The sequence below is a fragment of the Lissotriton vulgaris genome, chromosome 4_1 (genome assembly GCF_964263255.1).
Source record: "Lissotriton vulgaris chromosome 4_1, aLisVul1.2, whole genome shotgun sequence".
NCBI lineage: Eukaryota > Metazoa > Chordata > Amphibia > Caudata > Salamandridae > Lissotriton > Lissotriton vulgaris.
In genome coordinates this window covers 1,318,617,957-1,318,644,080 of record NC_141691.1, presented here as the reverse complement: position 1 = coordinate 1,318,644,080, position 26,124 = coordinate 1,318,617,957, and the positions used below count along the sequence as shown (strand labels likewise).

At 42.9% G+C, this 26,124-nt stretch overlaps 1 protein-coding gene across 1 annotated transcript in view; it reads right to left on the bottom strand.

The window, feature by feature from the left end:
• Positions 1 to 26,124, bottom strand: part of CDH19 (cadherin 19) — a 1,234,526-nt gene that overhangs the window by 880,116 nt on the left and 328,286 nt on the right. Inside the window, exon 3 of the mRNA XM_086965550.1 lies at positions 6,591 to 6,885. Within this exon, the coding sequence (XP_086821676.1) occupies positions 6,591 to 6,885 (295 nt within the window). The remainder of the gene's footprint in view (positions 1 to 6,590; positions 6,886 to 26,124) is intronic.

Genomic DNA, 26,124 nt, shown 5'->3' with positions numbered 1-26,124 from the left:
TAAATCTACTGCCTGCAGGACACCTGTGGAGATTTTGAAGTGGACTGACACTGAGGAGTTACCTATCCTGTGTTCCTGCTTTTGTTTGCTGCTGATCACAGAGTTCCCAACTAGAACACAGAAGACTGTACATTGTGAAGAGACCGACACAACTGTTTGTGTGACTGACCTGATCCTGATGCTGCACTGAAGTTCAATGCTACATTTCCAGGCCAATGAAATTGGACTGAATCATTGATTCTGTCTCACTAACATGTCAAATCTAATATAACATTTCTGGAAGCACTGTTTGGGCCACTTATATGGGGACCAAGTCGCCTGCCAGACCAACTCAAACCATGGCCACCCATGAAATTTAGAGATCTCCACCAGACAGGCAGGGATATCAGTTACTTCAGCGAAGCACCAGATGTGGTAGCTTCATGAAGGTACTAAATTTTCCCAAGCAGGAGTTCTGTTTGCTGTACCTTACTCATCAAAAAAGTAAATGGCCTAAAGTAATTGTTTAATTTCACGCCATGACTTTGCCATGCACTGAATGGTAGTCTCATGCAGGGAAATATAGGGATGATCATTCTGCCCTCAGTAGGGTGTAGTGACCATCACCATGACCTAAGAAGCAGGTGGAGCGTGGGCCTTCCGGGCAGAGGTTTCCCGTGGCAGAGTCAAGGTCAGCTTCACTGTCAGAAACACTGCAGTTCTTCCACCTCTAGTTTAGTGTGGCAAGACTCTTTCAATTTATGGAGGTGCTCTCACTGCAGCAAACTCTAAATGACCCATTGTATATTGAGGGAGATACCTACAGTGAAAAGGTAGTCTATGATAGACCATGTCTGCTGTGTTATTGGCTTGGTGTCACTCAATATAGCCTATCTGGCAAAGGTTAACAGCATCACTTATATGAACTGAGGTTGCGCATTTACAAGGAACATCGCCATTGTGTTAGACTGCTGTCCCTAATTTAGACATTAACTTTCTTCCAAGAAGAAATCACTAATTACTGAAATGCAATGTCCGTGCTGAGTGCTGGCCCAGCAACCCTGCTGCTTGGGCCCTTAAGAAAGTTCATAAAATGAATTTAAACTTAACACATTCTGAAGTTGAACTTGCTAATGAAACTGATCATGAAACACCAGCGTCAGCAGAGGAATGGATTGACAGGCGTAATTCTAGCTTGAAGAATGTATGTCACCAATTGACCCTGAGAGGCTGCTAGTCTGAGGGAAAGCTAGACCATCACTGCAGTGGTATGTATCAGAATTGTGGTGTGTCAAGGCCCAAGTACATCACGTCATGAGGAAGAAGAGGAAATCTAAAGCACTTAATAAGGCAGCTGTAGCTAGACTTTGACAAGTATACAGAGGCAGTTTTGGACCTGACCGTCTCTGCAGGGCCTTCCCAAAAGCTTTGCCTTTTACCCTGCACTTTTTACTGACTTTATGACTCTGTGCACATTACCACTACTAACCAGTGCTAAAGTGCTTGTGTTTACTCCCCTAAAACACAGTTACATTGGCTTATACCCAACTGGCATATTTAATTTACTTATAAGCCCCTTTTAGAGTGACATATCATATAACCAGGGCCTATAAATTACATTCTACCAGTGTGCCTGCAGTACTTATGGTGCCACCCATGTAAGTAGCACTTTAAAACATGTCCTGGGTCTGCCTTTGCACCCTGTATGCAGTTCTAAACTACTATTTTGACTTTAAACATCCTTGCCAAGCCTTAAACTCTCCTTTTAATACATCTAGGTCACCTCTATGTTCGCCCCTAGGTAACCCATAGAGCAAGGTACTGTGTAATTAAAAGGTTGAACATTTACTTTTATGTTTTACATGTCCTGGTTGTGAAATTTTCGAATATTCTTTTTTCATGACTGTGAGTTCTACCTCTTCTGTAGGATAACATTGGGGTTTCCATATTACATTTAATAAGCTGTAATTTCCAATTGGGAGCTTGTAGCTATATCATGTTTGGTGTCTTTGGAATTGTGGTGGAAAGTCCTATTTAATAGCAAAATTGGGTTTTTATCACAATTTGTGTAAAGCCATTCTTATAAAGTTGTCGTAATTCTGGCCTTAGCTCTTTTTGTGCCTGTAGCATGTCCTGGGTCACATGACTGGGTGTAGCTGACAGACTTTGTGAATTCCTCCCAGACAGTCAAACACTAGAGGGATTAGGTGTTCTTGAATGGGCCATCTGCTAGCAGGATGGCGTCTGCATCACAGCAGTGGCACCCAGCAGGGCCACGAGGTGCCTCAGTCTCTGATGGAGATTGACGAGTAGTTGCGAGTTGCGAGTAGTTGCGAGTCCAGATAGTTGTGAGTCCAGATTATTCCAGCAAGTCCCAGGCATCCCACAGGGATTCGAGAAAGCATGTTGCCCCTTCAGGGATCATACAAAGGTGAACAGGGAGCAAGAGTGAGTATTGCAAGAGTGAGTTTTGCAAATCCAGTTTGCAGAGGCGATGTTTGACAGCCAAGAAGGAGTTCCTTTGTCATTGCAGCGCCATGGTATAGTCCGGAAAAAAATAACACCAGCATTATCAAAAACAATGTCTTTGACTTTACGAGTTTCCTGTATGATGGAGTCTCTTTAACGGTAATGGAAGAAGTGGAATAACAGTGATCTAGGGTTGGAGCCAGGTGTGGGGTTTCATGCCGAAAGGCAGAGATCCCGTTTAATTGAGAAGAACTGTGAGAGAGCAGTTGAAGGGAGTAGATCTCATAGCCAGTGCTCACCGCAGGTGACTGTGTTTTGCCTCTCAGCCCCCTCACACATACTTTGTTCCTCCTGGTGCAGCCCTTCGCATCCTATGCACTACATTCCAGGTCATTAACCTGGTCCACAAATGTCTGCAGGGACGATTTCATTACTTCGAATCTCGGCTGAAGTTCAGAAAGATTTTGTTTAGCAGTGTGGACTCTGCGACCCAGTTTGCAGTGGTCTGTGTGCAGCATTGTGAGGTCCGCTGACATATTGGCAATCTTGTTTTCTAGAGAAACTTGGGTCCTCTCCAGGGAAGCCTGGGTCTTCCGAAGCACTTCCAAGACAATGTCTAACTTGTCCCCAACGGATGGAGGATGGTTGAGGTAGTCTGAAGAATCAAGGGCCCCCAGCTGCCATGCAGTAGATGGGTGTTAAGGTGTACTCTGGGTGCCAGAGCATAGTCAGCCCATGGTGGTACAATATGTGTGTGAAAGAGGGCCTGCTTGCCAACACCTGTCGACCGTCACAGATGACACATCATGAGCAGCCCAGTGTGTCCGGCTCTGTCCAGGTTATGATGCATAACAAAATGGACACCAATGCGGGCAGCAACAAAGGGAGCAGGGGTGTATTCCCATTACTATCAATCTTGCTCCATTCCATCAGAGCCGACCATGCAGGGTATAGCGATCCAGGGGGCAAAGGGCCAGCAAAGGTATAATGTGGTAAAAGTGCCCCAACAGTGGTAGTCAGGGGGGTTTCCCCCAAGCACCCACCCCCGACCGCCAGCTGTGCAGCACCTGCTCAAGGCCACTGTATGAAAGGGTTGGCTTGCTGGTGCCTTTGGATATGAGTAGACGCAGTAGCACAAGCATTCCAGTGTGTCCAAGTGTCTTTGTTCATTGATTCCCCTCAGCAACGTTGCCCAGTTAAATGAGAGACAGGAGAATGAGGGCATGCATCCAAGTATCCTCACCTGGGCTCCGCGTAAGTTAGGGAATTCATGCAGGTCATGGAATGCCAAGGGATGAGGGGCTGATGAAGAATAGGTGTGGTGCAGGTCACAGTTTTCCCAGTGTCGGACTACCGGGCGGGGGGGGCCAAGCAGATGCTTCCTGACTTCACCCACACAGGGCCCACAGGTGGACTGCAGCAGGGCAATGTGGGGGTCTGAATGGAGGCCAGCTGCAAGTCAACAAAGGAAGCGCAGGCAGAGAAATTGTAGCAGCACTACGCAGGAGCAAAGTCTCACCCCAGCACTGTCCTATATAGCCCGTACCGCTGGATCCACACTGCAAGCCCAAGAGGCCAGCAGCAATGTCCTGCAGTAGTAATTGACAGAGGCGGGGTGGGGGAAATGAGATGGGGTCCCTTTTTGGGTATATGTAGGCTGGGGCTGGGAGCACACACTCCATCAGGCAATGTGATATGCAGGCTGTGTCACCACGACATTAAAGGTCACATTGAGAAGTGGCATTGACAAGGCAGAACGGGTCAGCAGGCTCGGCAGAGCAGGTGATGAAGGGAGGTTCCCATGTGGAGGAAACGGTACTGCATGCGGCCCTCAAAGGAAATACAGACCTTACTGTGATTCAGTGCAGTTGCCAACCCGGTCAGTGCGAGCGTAGGCCTTACAGCAGGAGTCTCCAACACCACCTCCTAGACACTGGCTGGGGTGCTCAGATGCAAGCAGCAGAAATGTGAGATGCGCACTCGGACGCAGAGCACGAGCCACACCACAAGGCTCCTATCTTTGGGGGTAGCATGGCAAGAGGTCTCAGGTCCTGGCATCAGACACAGCAGGGTAATGGCGTCTCAACCTACAGACAGCGACTGCAACCCCTACGGGGTGGAAGAAAGGGCTCCAATGATGCCAGATAGGGCAAAGAGTGCGGAAATTAGAGTCTGAGTCGCCGATGGCAGGTGATGTACAGGATATTAGAAGGATAAATGGGGCTTTGTAGTAGAGCCTTGCTAGAGTGGGTCCGCCATCTTGGCTGTGCAAGCCATGCTCCCCTGAAAAACAACTAACTCTTTATGCAGCTTTTCAAATAGCTCTTTACTCAGAGCTAAAGTTGATTCTTCATAATGATAGTCATTATTGAAGTTTTTAATGTGTGTCTTGTAAGTTGTGAAATGAGGTGAAGTTACGCTAGTATACATTTGTATTAGTATTCACTGGCAAATACAGGCTGCTTCCAGGCCTAATAGCTCTAGCAATGGTAGACAAACGTTTCAGACAGAAGAAAATTGTGGTCCCTCACAGTGAAGAGAGGCAATGACTTAAGTCTGCTGACCTATTGCACCATGCTCTATCAATGTCATGTGAAAGATTTTAGGGGCCCAGGGCACAATATATTTTGGGGTCCCAATATGGAACAAAGTTGGATTCATTACCCATTTCAAGCCCGAATGATAATAAACAATATTACATTACATGTTTAACACAGTCACACAAAATGAGTTGACATATGTCTTGCTTGGCTTGCCAAATATCCTTAAGATCACACTGAGAGACCGAGTTACAGGTAATGCTGGCAGAGAGGTTCAGATAGAGAAATAGAATAGACAGACGTCAAATAGATAGAAAGGTCAGTTTCCCAAAGTGCCCCTTGGAAGTTGGGGGTCCTGGGCAGCTGCACACTCTGTCCATGCCTTAAAACCTTTTTGCTCTTTATGCTGTGGTGGACAGAAGCAACATGTGAATGCGACTTGAACTGGCCAATGGATTAAAAGGGCTGATATGTACACTTTTATGAATTCTTTTAAACACATGAGATTTGCAAAGCAGGTAACACTACGTTTAGACTAGACGTGAAAAGCACCGATATCTGTCAAAAAAAGTAAGTACTATTAGGAGCTCCAAACAGTTGAACTTAAGAAGTATTTTGCTAAGTTGATACAAAACTGTGTCTCTGAGGATCCTTTATAGGGCTCAAAATTGAAGAAAGAACACAAAGGAGAACAACCAGCAAGGCCAATTAGCAATCAGATTTATACAAAGAACATTATGACGAAGGCGCTACAACATTATTAAAAAAGTGGTGTAACAATGCAGTGTTTTGTATATCACAAGTGACAAACAAAGCATAAAAAACTACGGGAAAAACACTCTGTTAAAATTATTCATTTATAGAAAACCAGGATAAATGATGCCTCCAAAGAGTGTGCGCCATTTAAGAAAAAAAGACCAGAAGAATTCATTTGGATGGTTGAAATATAAGAAGGTAAAATGTGTATCTTTTAATAGCATACTAACTCAAACAGAACTTCAACAAGGTGAAAGAGTTAATTATATATGAAAATAGTACACTTTCATGTAGACAAATTATTCAATCTGAATGTATATTTTCGTGATTGCAGAGTTGCAGAATGAAGCATATTCAAAAGACTCACTACTGCAGTCAAAGAAAAACAACAGCTGGTTCCACCTTCACTATACTGATCATAACAGGAGCCAACCTAATGACTGACATTAGATTGCCTACGGCCCTCAGGAAAAGGGTTTGCCTAATTTATTTTCCACTAAAAAGAACAGCATTATACAGTTCTAGGAGTAAGTGAGTATTAAGATCAGTTTTCATTTTTTTATGTAAATTGCAATCATGTAAAATAACCATTCAGACCTGGGCTCACACGATGCCCACATGTGACTGGGAATGCATATACTTTAAGGTATGATAGCACTTATTCTGGACAAATAATAACCGGATTTGAGATTCTGAAGTCATTGTAGAGATTTTAAGCATATTTTCCATATTCATCGTCATTCTTCATTCTCTCTTTAACTGCCACATAACAAAGCAGGAAAATGTAAACATTATCGCTCAGCAATCTATATTATTAGTTATTGCTAATGGTAATCACTGGCCTACCTTCAGCTGACATCTCGGGCACGCTGGCAGTATAAGGTCCCTGCAGGAATTGTGGGGCGTTGTCATTGATATCCTGCACTTTGATGATAAATTCAGACTCAGGTTCCATGGGTAGGCTAGTGTACCTGTTTATAGCTTGGGCTCTTAGGGTGTAGGATGCTTTCTCCTCCCGATCGAGCTTCTTAACAACATGAATATCCCCAGTGTGTTCATCAATGGTGAAGAGTTCTCCAGCACCATCGCCTGTCAGGACATACTTGTAAGATCCATCTTGTTTATCTGCATCGGATTTTAGCTGTTGGTGACAAAATTGTTTCTTGTTTTTTTTTCCAGAAGAAATACACATAAAAAAGTCAGGACAAAAATATTTAAAGAAAGAACCTTACAAAATCAAAATGTCAAGAGCCAGGGTAAATGCCGCAGCGCGAGTGCAACAGTTTCAATAATGTGTATAAGCATTTAACTTAAGGCAACCTGTCTTCAAGATCAGTACAAACATGTTATTTGCATAAATACCTCCTCTTGCACTATGATAAAGACTCAAGGGCACAAATATTATAAATGATATCTTATGTTGTGTTATACCTACTTGAGACCACAATTGATGAAATGTTAATCAAGTTTAGGGAAAGGTGAAAATAATTGAAAGGTGCATAGAACAGTGCTATCATCTTGCATTGTTTTTCTGAGTTTTTAATTCTGATAGAGGGAACAATGAGGAAGAACTTGAGAGAAGTAATAGATTGGATTTTAGAGTATTAAACATGTTCTACAATAAGAAACTCCGACTGTATAATTGTTTTAGGGATTATTGCTTTGGAATATGTGAGTTTTGTTAGGAATCATGCACCTAATTTACAAAGTTATTTAGTGTACAAAACTGCGAATTAATATATAAGACAATAAACAAATGTTGTCAATATCCCGCTCAGCGCTGACACACTAATATAGGCTGTTGGAGCCTGTAGGGTGGTCTACCCCTACATTTTTGCCCTTTCGCCTCCCATTTTTACCTTACATTTTGTTGGACTTAGGACTCTGGGCGCCTTATCACTGCTAAACAGTGATGTGGTGCAGGTGCTCTCCCCTAAAACATTGTGACACTGGCATACCTGCCACAGGCCCCTGCTACCGCAGTGAGGCCTAACCCTCCAAAGGTTAACTTTGGGGACCCGCCTATGTGATAATTTGTGACTAGGATCTTGTTTGGTCTTATTGGAATCGGGGCGGGGAACCCTTTCAAATGGTATATGGGGTTTGGGCATACTACTTTAGAAATCCCACTTTTAGAAAGTAGATACTTCTCTGCCTACACTTAGGGGGTCATTAGGATGGCGAGTGGACTTAGTCCGCCCGCCATCCTATCGGAGTTTGGGACTGCCCGCCATAAGGGCGGGGGTCCTGTGGGGGTGATTAGGATGCAACCGCCACTGTGGCGGGCGCATACAGCATTTTTAGCATTGTGGCTGGCGGTGCTCTCAGCATCGCCCGCCACAATGCTAAAAATGCATATATGCATTTGCATTAACAAAGCGGCAGGCACTGCGCGGTGCCTTCCGCTTTGTTGATGCAAATGCAGGGGGTTACCACAGGTACCCCCCCCATGTGCACCCCCCACCTGTCCTTCACTCCGGGGGCCTGCAGGGGCCCCCCGTAGTGAAGACCGCATGCCTTTCTGTGGTGGCATCGCCGCCACGGAAAGGCATCTGTTTTGGGCCATGCTAATATGGCTGGCGGTGTCTAATAGACACCGCCACCATATTAAACCTTTTCCACCCCAGCCGCAAGGCGACAGAGGCGGAAAAGCGGCGGACCATCTTTCCGTCCGCCGTGGTCCCCCCCGCCATCCTAATATGGCAGGGGGAAATTAGGTGCGGATGGCGGGCGGATTGCCCCCGCCAGGCTGGCGGTGGCTACTGCCAGCCAGGTGGGGCAATCCGCCTGCTATCCTAATGGGCCCCTTAGTTTGGGCTCTGCGTATTCCCCCCTCACGTCTGCATACTGACAGCCTGCCTGGGCTGGGAGGTGGGAGTGGGGAATCACACCTTCTCCACTTGACTGGCTGCTCACTGTAGGGAAACATCACTTACAACGCAACTTTTACAACGACATACCATTACAACGGAACTTTTACAACGCAAAAACTTTTACAACGCATGTATTTACAACGCATTTTTTTACAACGCAGGTACCTTTACAACGCATACCATTACAAGGTAAGTATTGGTAAGTATATAATTATATTTTAAATGTTATATGTTTGGGGTAAAGGGGTATTTTTAGGGTTCAGGGTCAGTTTTTAGTTTTTGGGTAAAGGGGTATTTTTGTGGTTCAGGGTCAGTTTTTAGTTTTTGGGTAAAGGGGTATTTTTGGGGTTCAGGGTCAGTTTTTAGTTTTTGGGTAAAGGGGTATTTTTGAGGTTCAGGGTCAGTTTTTAGTTTTTGGGTAAAGGGGTATTTTTGGGGTCCAAGGTCAGTTTTTAGTTTTTGGGTAAAGGGGTATTTTTGGGGTTCAGGGTCAGTTTTTAGTTTTTGGGTAAAGGGGTATTTTTGGGGTTCAGGGCCAGTTTTTGGTTTTTGGGTAAAGGGGTATTTTTGGGGTTCAGGGTCAGTTTTTAGTTTTTGGGTAAAGGGTTATTTTTGGGGTTCAGGGTCAGATTTTAGTTTTTGGGTAAAGGGGTATTTATGGGGTTCAGGGTCAGTTTGGGGATTTTGGGTATAGGGGTATTTTTGGGGTTGAGTGTCAGTTTTGGGTTTTTGGGGTACAGGGGTACAGGGTAAAAATAAATTAAAATTAATTTTAAATTAAATTAATTAAATTAAATTAAATTAAATTAAATTACATTAAATTATATATTTTTTCAATTAATTTACGATTATAAAATTAATATATATTTACCAATACTTACGTTGTAATGGTATGCGTTGTAAAGGTACCTGCGTTGTAAAAAAATGCGTTGCAAATACATGCGTTGTAAAAGTTTTTGCGTTGTAAAAGTTCTGTTGTAATGGTAGGTCGTTGTAAATGTATGCGTTGTAACGACACCAATCCCTCACTGTAACCTTAACGGCCCAGCCTTTCTTTACAGTGACAGCCAGGTCAGGGTAGGCAGGGAACTGGACTGTAGGGTATATAAGGGAGGGTCCTGGCCTCAAATCTTTGTTACACTACTGGACCTGGAAGAATCCCTGCAGGAGTACAGACTGATGCGCTAGGAGGATTGCTACACTACTGAGGCTGACCGCTCTCAGGAACTGCTGCCCCAAGGTAGTGAGTTGCCCTGCCTGCCTGCTGATCTTGCCCTGCTAGTGGAAAGCTCAAGAAATCTCCAGAGTGTCTCCACGAGAGGAAGGACTGATCCCTGGTCACTGGGATCACCAGGACAGCACAGACATCAAGGACTGTCCCTGCAACATTGTGGAACTGCCTTGCTGCATAAAGAACATAACGAACAACAGCAATCTGTTTTTCTAAACTGCCCCTGCAGTGCTGTAAGCCTGAAAATTACCGCCGCCGGCCCGAACTGTGTGCCTTATTCAAATCACCCCCGAGGTGCTGGCCGTGAGTGTCTGCACTTCCTTGGGGCATCGGGAACACTGTGCCCATTACCGCTGTGGACCCGAGTGGGCAAACTCAACTGAAGTGCTCCTGAAGTCACCGCCGCAGCCCGGGCGAAAAGCATACCAGGACCGCTTGTGAGTCTCCCCCCAAAATCACCGTCACGGCTCGGGAGTCTTGGGAAACCTGTACACAGTCCCTCTGATGTAAGTGAGGAGCCACCCTGAGATTGGTGCCGGCGTGGAGCGTTGCCCAGCAACGGGGGCTTGTCCCAGCGTGAGGCCGCCGCTGAGACCAGAAAGGGCTTCCCCGCTCTTCGGCTGCCCGATCGCAATCAGGACCGAAAGCTCCAGGGCGGGGAGGAACTCCAGGACGGTGCCCACTTCACCTGCATCTCAGGTAACCCCTTAGCGTGTGCGCTGAGGCCCTGCCTGCTATGTTGCCTGGCGGGTGCGGGCTGGAAACTGTATGGGTGGAGGAGTGAGCATAGCTGCCGGGGACTCTAGCTAATTTTGTGTGTCTACCGGTACTGGGATCCCCTGCATCATTAAGGATGGGACCACCCCCCAGGTCACCTCGGACTGCGGGGTTGCTGCCGACTGGTGGGCCCTTTCCTCTTCCTGCATAGCGAGCCCGCTAACTTGTACCGGTTGCCCTGGGTGCTTTAAAACATAACCCCTTCCGGGCGGGCCCCAGAGACATCACGGGCATGTAATGCTTCAATGGAACTAGGCGCACCATCATGCAGGGAGCATATGGGATGGTGCGGTTAATTCCTAAACTGCTGAAGGATCGGGTCTCATTCCACGCCACTTAAGGAACTGTTTTAACCAAGATGCTAAACACTGTACTGCCAAAGGGGTACAAACTCGTAAGAACTGAGAACAGTGTGTTATCTACTGTACTTGAGGAACTGTGTTTCACCAGGACTGCCGATCTAAGGGACATTCACTACCTGGTATTGGTGGCAATCACCTTATAGACATTACTTGTGGGAAACCATTGACTGTAAATGGAATATTCTTGCCTTATTGGATCCTGCCTAACTTTTAGATAGAGATAACTTTATTTTTATATAAAATTGGTGTAGTGTCCTTTGTGAGTGCTTTCACTGAGTCACTGTTGATGTTTGTTGCACAAATACTTTACACATTGCCTCTTAAGTTACGCCTTCCTGCTCTGCGCCAAGCTACTCTGTCAGAAACAGTGGTCCCTACTTGGACTAGGGTACATACCCCGGCCAACTAGAGACCCCGGTTCTAACATAGCCATATCATTGTGTTAGGTTTAACAAATCAGGAGTCAAATTGCATTTCATTTCCCGTGTGTATTTTTTCACAAATGTAATTAGATAATATGCAATGACTGATTGTTTAATACCCAGTGTGATGTTTTGGCTGATCAAAGGGAATACCTTACCGTAGCAGTCTATGCCTTAACAGTTTTAAATAGCCATTTCATGTGTAGGTTCTCAGATAATTGCTCTTTAGCAACCTAACAAGTCTGCTTTTTCATAAATAGGTAGCACTATTCCTCTTCCTCAGAATGCTGGTATTTCAGCATCCTGCCATTGCTTTAACATTCTCTGTTCAGACCATTGCCCAAAAGCTTAGAGTCTAAAAATATCTGAATCCTGGCCATCAAGGCCCAGACTTTCCTGTATGTCTATTGCTGACCAATATTAATATACCATTAGTCATGGGTGTTTTTCTGATGTTCTTTCCCACCTCGACCTCCGTGTTTTCCACTTCATAAATATGAAGCGCCCTTTTTTTAATTTATTGCCCCCAATGAGGTGGGCCATCATTTTAACCTCGTCAGAACCTCCTCATTATTTGTCAGCCGACCTAATCCCACCAAATCTCAAAAAGCTCCTGAATATCCATGGACATTTTAATCACATGTAGCTACTGTGAAAATATGATTTTATTCCTTACAGATGTCAGATTCTCCTCAGGGCTCTTTAAATGTAGATTCTAGAAAAGAGAGAGGAAGCTTGTTTTAGCCACTATTCATCGAACCGTTTTTGTCCCCTGGCTGAAGAGATTATCACAGATTTTACCTTAGAAATGGAATGCGCGGTCCCGCGGTGCCATTTTTCAGGTATGGGCTTTGATTTGGACTGAGGTTCTGTTAAAAGAATATATGATGGTTACCGACCATCCAGAGACACGCAGTAAATGTGGCTCCAACACTTCAAAGCTTTAAAGTCCTACCTTTCGATGTAACAAACAGTGAGGCTACTGTTTCCTTGCGCGCTGTGTTTATTTCCGCTTCCCAGGCAGGATTGCTGCAGCCTGGAACGTGTAAATACAAGCGGCGCTAAGTGCATGTTAATTGACCGTGGCAGTATTACAGTGGAAGACAGTTAAAAACATACCTGACTGTTATGTTTTCGAGCAGGAAAGTTGCTACTTGGCCAGCCCGTAGTTCCTATGTTATCGTGCGGGCGGCGAGCCGGGACCCTTGCACGGCGTGCCAGAAAGACGTGATTAATCGCGCTGGTTTCTAGGGAAAGTTAAAGTGTGTTGTTTAGCGCTAAGCGCAAAGACTAACCCCTCTGAGTAGAAAGCTTATGGCGCACTCTATTTTTATGGAAAGGACCCACTCCTTCAAGGTAGCTCCCAGAGGCGTTCTTCCCACCACGCAAAGTGATATGGAAAGTGGACCGGTAAGAACTAAGTACATTAACATGTCTGACTAATGCAAGTAAAAGTGTAGTGTTACAAAAATACGTCTTTTTCCAATTAGGATTGAAGTGGGTCCTTTCCATAAAAATAGAGTGAAAACCGGAAATTAACCACCATATGAGGTAAAGATCAGAACTATAGTCTTTCTGATAAATGTCCACATAAGTCAGCAGGAATAACTATATGAAAAGTTTTGTTGTTCTAGCATAAACAAAGAAACAGTGTAAAGAGCGGATAGAAACAGGCTCAGACATCAGATCCAGGAAATAAAATCTCCTGGGTAAGTCAACCGCCGGGATGACTGCAGAGTCAATAAGACAAAATAGTCCATGATGTTAATTAATGAAACATCGAACATGTATCTAGAGTACAATAACATGATATAAGTCCTAGATATAAATACTTAGGCAAATAAGCAGTAAATTAGAGATGCTTGATAGTAATATACAATGACCTTTGTATTGCAATGTGTGTGGGTTACCAAATATTAGGGCAAAACTAAATAGTTGGAGCAATCTAAGTGCAATTGATGTAATAAAAGTATGGGACCTAATGAAATGTACTGTGATCTTTGTAGATGTGACAAATACAGGGAACGAGTCCTGAAGAAGGTGCGAGAATAAAACAAAGGGCACCGAAACGCCGCGTCGACAGTTTGTTCCTTTACCATTGTTTGACCAATAAATGTGATGTTTTTAATATGTTGATGTAGACAGTGCTATTATAGCATTTTTAATCTCACAACTTTTTTAACATTTGAGTGTATATTTTTGCAAAAATTTGAAATGTATTGCTTGTTGGTTCATATAACGTATCTCATGTTATTATGAATTTTTAACTTTTACAAAATAAATGAATGATATTTTACATAAACTTTTGTCTCTGTACATGAGGTTTTTATAGTACGTGTGGGTCTGACAGATTGTTTTCAGGTGTAAATTTGGTAACCCGTATAACACTGCAAATCCCTTGTTTCCCAATGAGAACGTCCTCTTAGGGATGTACCTCAATTAAGATTTACTAAATCCGGGAGAAGGAATTCTGTATTTTGTATGATTGGTGACCCAATCCTTTTCCTGTCTGAAAGGGTAGCTCCCTGCTCAAAACTTTTTACATCAGGCCTACACGTATTATATCTGGCTTAGATTTATTTTGCTACAAAGGCCTTCATTGCATGAAAAAGGCAGTATTTCATCAGTGCAGAGTAACAAAAAGTGGGAGTAACATTAAATCCTAAGATGTGTAAAATCAGGTCCATTACAAGTTATACTTTTAAGGTCTGTTGTAAACAGCCCTTTCTGCATGGTCAACCCCAAGCATTGACCCTCCCTCTTCTCCTTTTCGCAGAATTGATTTTTGTTGGCCATAGGACTTTGGGTACTTTACCACTGCTAACCAGTGATAAAGTAAAAACCAGTGGTAAAGTAAATGTGCCATCTGTTTAAAACATGGTAACATTGGCCTATCCACAATTGGATTTCATTTACTTATTAGACTCTAGTAAAGTGCACTACATGTGCCCAAGGCCTGTAAATTAAACAATACTTGTAGGCCAGCAGCACTTATTATGCCACCCACTTAAGTTGCCCTTCAAAACATTTATCAGGCCTGCCACTGCAAAGTCTGTGTATGTAGTTTTCAACTGCCATGCTGGCCTTGCAAGTTAACCGTCTTGTCAGGCTCAAACCTTCCTTTATAACACATTTAAATTCCCTGTGAGGTAGACCCCAGTCAGCCCAAGGGCAGGGTGAGGTGTACATAAAATGTAGGAAATTGTAGTTTTACATTTTTCATGTCCTAGTAGTGAAAATTTCTTACAATCGTTTCTCACTACTGCAAGACTTATCGCTCCTGAAGGTTAACATTCAGATTACCTTACTACACCTTAGAACTGTAATTTTCAATTGGGAAGACATGGGACCCCAAAGTTTGGTGTCTCTGGAATCACAATAACTCTGACTAATGGTGAAGTAAAATTTTAAATTGGAAATTATGAAAATGCTACTTTTAGAAAGTTGGCATGTTCTTACTTTATTCATTTCATGCATTCTGATTGTCTCTGAATACCTGCCTGGGGTAGGTGACAACTGGGTTTTATGCATTCTCTCTAGACAGCCACACACAAAGGGAGCTTAAGTTTGGCTGATGGACCATCCACATTCGGATGGGCAATCCTGGGCAGAATGGAAGTGAGGAACTGACACTAACACGTTATTAGGCTGTGTCCTGTCCACGCACAAAGGGCTGCACGCCCCCCTTGTAGTGAGTCTGGAGCAAGGATAGGAAGGGAGGACCTCTGTGCACTTCAAGGCCTCTTTCAAAGGCACAACTGGGTATAAGTACTGTACCTCTGACGCCATGACTTCAGTACACTTCTGGACCTGTGGGCACACTGCCAGGAAGAAGGACTGCTGTGCAGTTGAAAGGACTGCCACTCTGCAGGACTTCTACCTTGCTTGACATCTGCTCTTTTGTGGTGACCTGTTGTCATCCTTGCCTGGGGCGTGAGAAGGACTGGGTCTGCATCTCTCAAACCCAAAACTAGAGGGCTGGCTTGCTTGCCCCCTGTTAGAAGTCTTGGGGACATCAAAGACTTCCAACCTATCTACCTACAGCACCTGGACTCTGCCATCTGAGAGTCTTGCCCTGCCAAGTGATGCAAATCCAGTCCTGGGCCCCTGGAAGTGGATAAAGTGCTGCAACTGCCAAAATCCACTAATCACCATTGTTGTGCCAATTGGAACCTGTGCATCTCCTTTGATGACACTTCGCAGCTGCTGTGCGTATCGAATACAGCAATTCACTGTTGGCAGTGGTGCATCACCAACAGCTTCGATGCATCTTTGACTTTTCTCAGCTCAGAACTGATGCTTCACGTACATCCAAAGGATCGACAATGACTCATAGTAAATTGTTGATCCAGCTCAGAGTTATGAAGCCTCATTTATTTATTCCTTTTCCTCTGTTTTTTTTCTTTTCAACAGTGACAAGACTTCACATCAAATTAAAACATTTTTCAGTTATTAGCATGTAAGTTCTTCTGAGCCCCTGTCAACTTCCTTAAAAGGGCATTTATATTTGTATTACAAGCTATCTTGGAGAAGTGTGTCAGGCTAGGTGAGTTTCCAGAGGCAGAGTGTGGGGAAGATGTACTGCAAAGTTGAGCAGGCACGATACAAAAACATTGCTCTTATTGCATTGATGTTGCTGTCTCTTCATCTGTATGCTGCCAATAGCCTTAGGTACTCATATGCATTTAAATTATGAATATGCATGAAATTCCTATGTTTCTCCTTCATGCTGAATGAGAATAAACTAACCTGGGGCTATAAAATATACATGGAGACCTTGCCAGACTCCACAGGCATGTCTCTCAAGTAAACAAACAAAATCCCAAACTCAAAAAACCTGTAACGCCTCCCCTTGAGGTGCTTTTCCCTAGTGGCAGCCAACACAATGAAGAGGTGGAGGACGGGTGGAGGGGGCCTGGGGGAGCACGGTAGGGGGAGTGAGGTGGGGTAATATATCTTTTAAACACTTACCTGAAGCTGCCAGCTGCATCGCTCCTTGTGCCTCAGTGTTCTGCTGCTTCCCAGCCCCAGCAGACACTGGGACAGCAGCAGAGACCCCCTGTGCAATCCCCCGCTGCTCTCATGCTATGAGAGCAGCGCAGGGTTTGGCTTGAGCGGGCTAGTTTGACCCACCGCTCAGGACAGCGAGTCCGTGCTGTTTTACCAATACAATACAGTTCAATACAGCCCAGTTGGGGAAACATAAGTATGCATGTGTGTTTGGCCAGCCTGAGATGACACTCTTATAACTGCACACACCAGTCCTCCTCCCCCTCCCATGCCCCCCGCCCTGCACATGCTGGCTCAGAGCCGGCAAATTACAAATAAAACAATTACAGAATATTGTTTTATTTTTCACGTGCTGCATCTGAACCAGTGGGGCGCAGCTCCTCCTCCATTGTGGAGGAGCCGCCCCTGCTTCTCCCACTGGTGGGATTCGAGCTCTGGAGGAGAGGAAATACTTAGAGAAATTGTTTAGCTTGGATCAAAAGGTGCCTGTGTTGGATATTGACACACCTTATTTCATAAGTAATATCAACATTCACCTGGTGCCAGCAGCATCGATGTCACAAAAACACAAAAAATGAAGTATTTATAATCATCATTTAATATCTGAATCTTTTAAAGCACACTAAACTAGACCAACCTATCCAGCAGAAAACAAACATGTTGAAAGACATTTCACTTGTCTTACACTAAAAAGCTTTAGACACCTACAGAATAAGGTTCGGATGCCTATAGCATAAATCATATATGTAGTAACTTCATTAGAAAAAGATACCTTTTTGTCCCAAAGTTGTTTCCAGATTCGCAGCCCAGATAGTGCATAAGTTGCACAGTAGTGCTCAGCGTTATGTATGGATGCATGGGCAAAGAAAACAAGAACCAAGACCTGATAGTTCATGCGTGCTGCTGATTTCACAAACTAACAGTTAGATACGGAGGACCAACGCTATTTTGTATATTTGGGCATTGAAAAACGTCTAGCCGTATGATTTAGCAATTTTCTTCACCTTTATAGTCCATTGACAACTTTGTATGTACCATAAAATCGTGCAACAGTGTTAGATTCTTTTTTTTCAAAGTCCTTTTGAGCCTGAAATGTGTGCATTGAATTTTCTCTTTCATCCGCATTATTAGAATGGATCCTATTAAACTTTCTATGAACCAACAGTGTTCCAGCGATTTCTGGAAATCAGTTCAACATAAGAGTCATAATTAACCCAGTCGCTTTTTATACAGCAGGTCCTTGAGTGGTTTTAAGTAAATAGTTACCATTGCCGAATTATCCACATATTTTTACCCAAAGCGCAGATTTGGAGAAATTAAGTACCCTTTCACTTTCACTAGTTCCATCAATGGAGCTGTAGAAATTCACTCTCAGTAATTGTTCCCTTGTCAGTATCCATTCATTACCTCTTGACCTGAGAAATCTTAATATGGGGTGCCGAGTTCATATTTAAAACATGCAATCATTCTGAGGTGGCCCATACTAAAGGCTTGAAAGATTCGACAAAGGAGTAAATTGAGCCACTTTAAAGAAATAAGTGGTGCTTTGAAGAAAGGATGACTACGTACACTGTTAGCTCTGAAATGTTACACAGGATAAAAGGCTAAGCCAAGCGTGCCAGCTAATTTGTTTAAAAATATTTAACAGCATTACCAACAAAGCCACAGTGATATTTATAAACCAGTACTACGTTACCGTCCTTACGTAATCTTTGGATATTTAAGGACATATTTACATGGAAATGATGGAGCGCGGAGCTGCGGTAAATTTTACAGAACGCAGGGATGCACCGTATTTACAACAACCATAGCGCTAAAAATAGCTGCCAAGCACCAACACAGACTCCCTTGCACCATAGTACAAGGCTGCCTGCATTGCAGGGAATGATTGTTTATGTGCAGGAAGGTATCCTTTCCTGAACATAAGCAATCAATAATGGTTGTGTGTTACTTCTATGTGTGCAGCAGAAGTGTGCTGCTTTCTGCAGCATGCATAGAAGTAGCAAATCGCAAATGTTTAATTTATGTGCAGGAAGGGACATCTTACTGCACATAAACAAACATTAATGCCATATTGCGCTTTTTATGTGAGCTGCAGAATGAAGCACACATAGAAAAAGCAAAAACAAAGAGAAAAACAAGTATTTCCCCACGTTGTGCCATTCTAATGCCTGACATTGCACGGCGCTAGTTTTTGGCACTGTCTCAGATTTACACCTGCTTATAAATCTGGGGTAGTGTCAAAAGCAATGGGTGTTGCAGTGGAACGTCCACAGCAACACCTGTTGCACTCCCCTTTCATGCAGATACATGCATGAAAGGGTACCATATTTATAATTCGGCGTTAAGCCACAAAAAGTGGCTTAATGCCACTTTGTAAATATGGTGAAGAGCATTGCACCACTGGAACGTCAAAAACAGTGACGTTCCAGTGGCACAATCCCTGTAAATAAGCCCATTAGTTTACAGTGGATTTGTGGGGAACGATTTATGATGTGTGTGAGATAGCTTCAGCTTTACATAGAGCACTGCGTGCGTTATGTTTTATTGCATGTAATGCGTGATATAGTGCCCTATTATGCAATTATGAACTATATTTCCAGTAAAGTTGTAATTAAAAGGAGCGACGTTTCAGCAAGGTTAATCAATTTTTTAATTGGTTTATGTAAAGGATGACGCAGTGCACATTTTGTCTTGGAAATCTAACAAGAATGGCTGCAATTCATTTTTAATAAAATACACATATAAAGGCTGGATCAGCGAATAGGCCATATCATTATCTTTGCTTCACCTTGCTGATGATTTGTCTCAGACTTATGCCATTCTCTACCACTGTTAAAAGAGTAACGTCCTAAGCATATGCCAGTAGTATGAACATCTGTAGCATTCACCTATTAGCAAAGACAAACCTCAGCTGAACACTTAATGGTTGCATTAGAAAGGAGTTACTATGGAATTAACTTTCTTCGAGAATACACCTTATGCTTTGTTGAAACATCAACTCTTCTGAAAGCACCAAGTAGGAGACCTATAGGTTAGTTGAAGGATGATTATGGACTTGTAGGAAATGACCCAGGGATTGATAGGTAGGGTTCCATATCTTTTTGGGGGGGAGTTTTATATAAGGCGAACTAGACCCAAAGGAATCAGAGACCTTTACAGGAGCACCAGTTGTATTACAGACAAACACATTCATTTTGTTTTTGGTTAGGCACAGGGAGATTGAGTGATTTGCTCAGAATCACAGGCTGTTGAGAGTCCTAGTCGAGACTCAAAACCGGCTCCCAAGTTTGAAGGTCGACCGCCCTAGCCGATAGGCAACATTCCCTCCCTGAGGTTCCATATCACCAGTAAACCTTAGACATCCCTGCATTGTAGTCTGTGCCAGGGCATCGTGGAACTTCAGCAAAGATGGCCATTGGAAGTCTAGATTCATCAAACGGTCCCGACAAACTGATACAAAAAGAGGGGGTGAGCGTGCTCCCTTGCTTGGCCTCTCAGGTGGCTTTTGCCTTTTGAGCACCATGCTTGTCACTTAATTATTGTATCACCGCCCAGTTGTACTAGAAGAACCCTTGGTTTGTTTTAATCGATCTTTCCCGTCAGGCTTAACGTGTGCCACAGAGGGGGATGGCTGATGGAAGGAAAAGCTATCTCAAGTTTTTCAAAACATCAACAATGAAAGGGGTGGGTTTTGGCAACTAACAACGTTGCTCTGCTGGTAACCATCATAGTGTTGTGAGGAGGGGGCGGGGAGAGCCTATCCCCAAACCGGTTTGGAATCTAGGAACTAATCCTTATTCATTGACCCATTCTGAGATTTTCATGTGTAGAGTTTTAGCAATGACCTAATTGGAAGCCTAGGGGTAGTCAGCAAATGGAAATGTCCTGGGAGAGTTATGTTCCGCCTTCTTAATACAGGTATGAGAATTGAACCATTCCAGGGTGCAGGTAGCCATGATACATGACAAACTGCCTTGTGCTTAGATTTCAGCATGGCAGCCAAGCAGTGTGGATTCCTCCTCAAAACCCATTGGGTGTATCTCCCATGAAAATTGTGAGTCTTTATTGTATTGTTAAGTGATAAGAATGTTATATTTTGAGAACTAGAATAGAAATATAAATGTGGCTTTGGAACTCTGGCAAGTTGGGATGCTTGGGTGAGATCTATTGTTGCCATTAAACAGGTCATGTATGCAGGTTTTGAAGGTATCAGGGTCGATATTTGTTGTCTGAATCTAAATTCTTAAAACTCAAGACAAACAACTTTTCTATTGATGACAGTTTTGATTTTCTTATGGACGATGCAATTGTTTGAATTGCTGGTATAGTGCAGATCAATCATTCTTGTTGGCTGTGAGAGAGATTTTATGCGTTCCTGCTTATTCTGTTTTATATTTCTGTGAAACAGCTGAACCTCATTTCAAAATCATAGCAGAAAATTGTACAGATGTACAAGGTACTGCTCGCCCAGATCTGGTCACAAATTGCAGCCAGTATTTTTGCAACCAATAAAGTATTTTACGAACTAACCTATGTACTAATAGGTTGCTTTGTAAATTCTAATTTGAAGTGGGATGCAATCTGACCTACCTTATGAATATTAATGAGGGAGTTACCACATTACAACTTGCTATTATTGGAGGTAATCACAGGGAATGTGGACTGTTAGGTGCAGAAGACTGTCATCTACGTGATTGCCTCTATATAAAGCACACTGGGCCTCATTTATGAAAAGTGACGCATCGCTGCGTGAAAACAGCGATGCGTCACTTTTCACTGCGCACTCCTTACGACATTCCTGATGCGTCATATTTAATGTATGACGCATCATGTCGCAAGGAGTTACAGATACGTCAGTATTTCTGACGTATCTGTAAGCGCAAATGTGACGCATTACTGGAGTGTGTCACAAAAGTGACACAACTCCAGCAATGCGTCCTTTCACATGGGGAAAGCCCCATGTGAAAGGGCTTGCGTCAGTCTTACGCCTGCTGTGAGGCAGGCGCAGGATTTTGACGCAACAGCGTCCTAAAAGTGACACAGTGAAATCTCATAGATTTCACTGCGTCACTATTACGAGGCTTTTGTGGGGGAACGCCCCCTCTGCATACATTATACCTGACGCAGGTATAATGTGGCGCAGGGGTTTAAAAAGTGACGCATCTACCTAGATGCGTCACTTTTTAAATATGGCGCAACAAGGCGCTTTTTTTACACCGCTGGTGCGTCACAAAAAGTGACGCACCAGTGGCGCAAAACTGACGCAAGGCCTTTATAAATAAGGCCCACTGTTTTAACGCAGCACATTATTCTTAAAGGAAATGGGACTATGTTTGAAATGTGTTTTCTTTTTGTAAAGCTTGTTAAAGTATTGGCAGTGGTTCTTCGGGCCACTGTCTACTACCAAGCAAACATTTTTTTTTAAGATTCTCAAACGGGAATGGACCTGGAGAGGATCCTTCTCTTTTGCGAATGCGCTACGACCTGAAATTAGGAGTTGACAAATTTGTAATTTTTTGCGACTGTAACACAGTTGGAAAACATTGATACATCACATACTTCTAAACTCGAATCCATATCCCTTTGCAAAGCCATTTTAGGAGTCATAAACCTTTACTGACTCCCTAAATGATTTTAGTACTTATGTGATTACATTTTAACACTTGCAAACATCAAATTGTAGATCGTGACCATTAAAATGATTAGTATATCTGGCCTTAGTTGTATTAGATTAGCCCATATGTCTAGGGCCACTCCTATGCTTAGTATTCACAAAAATAACGTCCATTATATCACCTCCTGCAGAAAGAGACCTTTCAAAGCTACATGTTGTACTACCTGCAGTTTTTAAAGAATTTGTTTAGTTGCGTCTGCATATAAGACTTACATTAATCCTGTATGGTTGTAATTAATGCAACAGTAACTGTCTTTCTTGCTGCAAGTGGGAGATAGTCAAAACATTTATTTTGTGATTTTATCAAGTTGAAACATGTTCTTGCCACTTCAAGAGCTTGTGACTTAAAGGATAAAGCAGTATTGAATTTTACCCCTATCTTTTTTACAACAGAGACCGTGTTTGGCGGAGGGGGGTACAGAGTCTGGCCACCAAGTTATTGTGTCGATGGAGGTACACTTACTTAGGAGCATGATCTCCGTTTTGTCTGAGTTGCATTTGAGGCGGTTGAACTGCATTCACTGAATTACCTCAGTTGGACAATGTTTGAAGTTTAACAATGAACATACAGATGCTTTGTCCTGTTCCAAGATAAGATGTATATCATCTGCATATCACGTAGTTTTGATGCCAAAAGAGGAAATCAGCCTGATGGGCAAGCGGCATAAACATGTTGAACAATGCAGGGCTAAGAGAGGACCCCTGTGGTACCCCTGAGATGATGTTTTTTTCTGGTGATAGGAAAGGCCCTAGAAACACTGTTTTCCTGCAATCTTAAAGAAAGGATTTTAACCAGGCTAAAGCGAGGTGAGTAATGCCACAGTTCTGATGCGCTGTAAAAGTATATTGCGCGAAATGGAGTTGAATGCGGCTGATAGGTCTAATAAGATCAGTATCGCATTCTTGCCTGTGTCCCACGTTAATTTTAGAGTGTCTGCCACTTTCAGTAGAACTCTTTCTGTACAATGTTTGGGACGGACACCCGACTGTCTAGGGTGGATAATGTTGGTTTCTTCAAGGAATGTCATCAATTGGCTGTTTACCAATGTTTCAATGATTTTCCCTAGTAATGGTTGTAGGGAGACAGGGCGCACATTTGAGAGGGTTCCTGGATGGGACAGATATGTTTTTGTAATGGTTTAACGCCGTAGCTTTCCAATCGATTGGAACTACTGGGGTGGTCAAAGAGGTATTTACAATTTTATCAATGAATGGATTCAATATATCCACAATTTTATGGAGGACAGAAGGGGGCAAGGGTCAAATGGAGAACCTGATTTATAAGAAAGAATTGCTTGTTACAATTGTTTGAGGCTAATTCTCTGAAAGACTTGAAGCAAGAGGTTCATCTGAGGGGGGGGGCTATCTCTGGTTCCTATAATATCAGCGGAGTTGCACTAAACACGCATTGAATATTTGGAATTTGTTCTTTAAAAAACTCAGAAATTTGATTACACAAGATCTGTGAAGGGGGAATCTCTCTAACTAACACTTTTGGTTGTAGGAATAATTTAGCGATTGAGAATATGGATTTTTGGTTGTGTTGGGCTTCCTTAACCTGTTTTAAGAAAAACGCCTTCTTATCTATCTCGATCTGTGCATGATAGGTGTTTTGGGTTTGTTTAAACTGAAATAAATCTTCCTCCTTATGAGCTCTTCTCCACCTATGCGCATGCTGCTTGCAGCGAATATGCTGGTCTGTTCCATTCTGGGTGTACTACAGGGCTGATGTAATTTCAGTTTTTTCTTTCTGGAAGTTACTGGTACGAGTTTGTTAATGATTTGCGTAATGCAGGTCTTAAAAGCTATGGTATCAGTTGTTATATTATCCGACAAGGTGAGGGTAGTAGCAGAAGCAAGTTTAGTCAGTTCAGGAACCCTTAACAGAGTATTCCATTTACGTATAGTTTGATGGGACAGAGATGAGGAGGGTTGGGGAGGACTGTTTGTCTGAGTGAGGAAGGTAAGTGGTATGAACATGTGGTCAGAACATGTCTGCTGGAGGGGGGCCCAACTATGAGATTTAAAAAGTTAGAACAGATACCATCCAGGGTATGTCCTCCTAAGTGGATAGGTAGTGTAACCAGTTAGTGAAGCCCAATGGTGTTTAAAGTCTCTGTGAAATTGGTTACATCTGGGTTGTTACTACACTCAAGAGGAGGTTAAAGTCTCCTAGAATGTTGAAATTTGAATAGCGAACGACAATAAGGGGCTAGTGCATCTCCTAAAGTTGTTAGGAAACTGGAACAAGGGCCTGGCAGTGATAAATTAGTATTCCTGCCACGGATAGTGATGGACTGAGCTTGCAACACAAGCCAAGACTTTCTGCCCCTTTAAGGATAACTGATTTAAAGATGTTGCACTGGTTGGAGTCCCGGAAAGGAATTGCTAGTCCAGTACAATGGGCCTCGGTTCTATCTTGCCTATGCCTGTCAAAACGCGATGGAAGCGCAAGGGCAATGTCTGGATTGCACCATTCCTTGAGCCATCATTCCGTAATAAAGAGAGAATCTAATTTGAGGTCGAGAATCAGGTCATGAATTTCCTGGGTATAATTCCTGGGTGTGCTTGTTCATGGAGAGTGCATAAATCAGGAAAGCTTTGAATAATTTTGTCTTTGACACATTAGGGATAGGGGAAGGGGGATCAGGTGGGGTCCCAAGTATGGATCTGCAAGTGCCACATGCTAAGGGACACTTTAGCTTTCCGGGTGAGAGTCTGATATCACAGTGCTGGGAGGTGCTATTTAAAGATCTTCGAAAATCGGATGACATTAAGGAACCTGTTCATGGTCGAACAGCATGGCTGGCGCTGATAGCGATTCAGGCTTGGAAGGTAGCAGACAGGCTTGTCTTTGGCACGCCTTCAGCATGCCAACGGCACCCCCGCTGCACGTGTGCTGTTGGAGGCGCATTTAATACTGGTGCCCAGGCAACAACTAGGGTGCTCACCCAAGAAAAATGGCTGCTCTAAAAGCGCACCAGAAAAGGATAGCGTGCAGTGTGCATAGGAGAATATGTTGTGAAGGAAATTAATTCTTGTTTTTTTGAGTAACCATGAGCCATACGATTAAAACCACAGTACAATTTCAAATTCAAAGTCAGTTTAAACTTTGCACATTCCCCCAAAATTAAAATATTACAAAGGTAAAAAGAGCAATGACCGTCAATTCCCTAATAGAAACATGTCATTCTGCTCTGTCTGCTGTGCAACCGTGGCAGGAGGCACATTTAATACTGGTGCCCAGGTAACCACTAGAGCGCTCACTTATATGTATTGTTCCCATCAATCTTTTCCCATATACGCAATATTCATTAATGCTTTTTCGTACTCCCAATCATACTATAAGACCTGCTAATTGCAAAGATATCTATCCTTTTTATTAAAAATGCTATTTTTTCTCCAATAAAATCTCATAAAAAACAATATCAACAATTCATTGCATGAAAATATCATCAATAAGGGGTTGGTAAACCAGCATTACATGTAAACGGATCACTAATATTTTCTTACTGTATTTCTCCAATATTGTCCTTTGTCACTATTTCACTGCATGGTCTAGGTAGAACTTCATTATTTTCGTACATATACTCAAAAAGATATTCTCCTAACAAAGCAACACGTAAAGGCCTACCCCTAAAGAGTTACATAAACACAAATTTCAATTATCAGAAAAAAATCACTTAAAAAAACAATTAATCAAGTTATCAAGTTTTCGAAGCGGTGTTTAGGTGGATCACAGTTGATCAACTCCAACTTCTTCAGGACAAAACTTTAAAAACATTGATGTTCTCTATGGGACTGAAAACAAAATACAAACATATTGCAACTATGAGAACTAATTAAGGTCAGTTAAGCTTACAAAAAACAGGCTCACCTTCATTACATTAAGAGAGAGGGCGCTCTACCTACAATTTTCCTTACTGATGCCTTATATTGCTGAAAAGATATTAGAAGTAAGTCTATGGGATAAAGATACTGAGTGATAGTATGTGATTAAATAGGCAATATATGAAGGCCTTATAAAC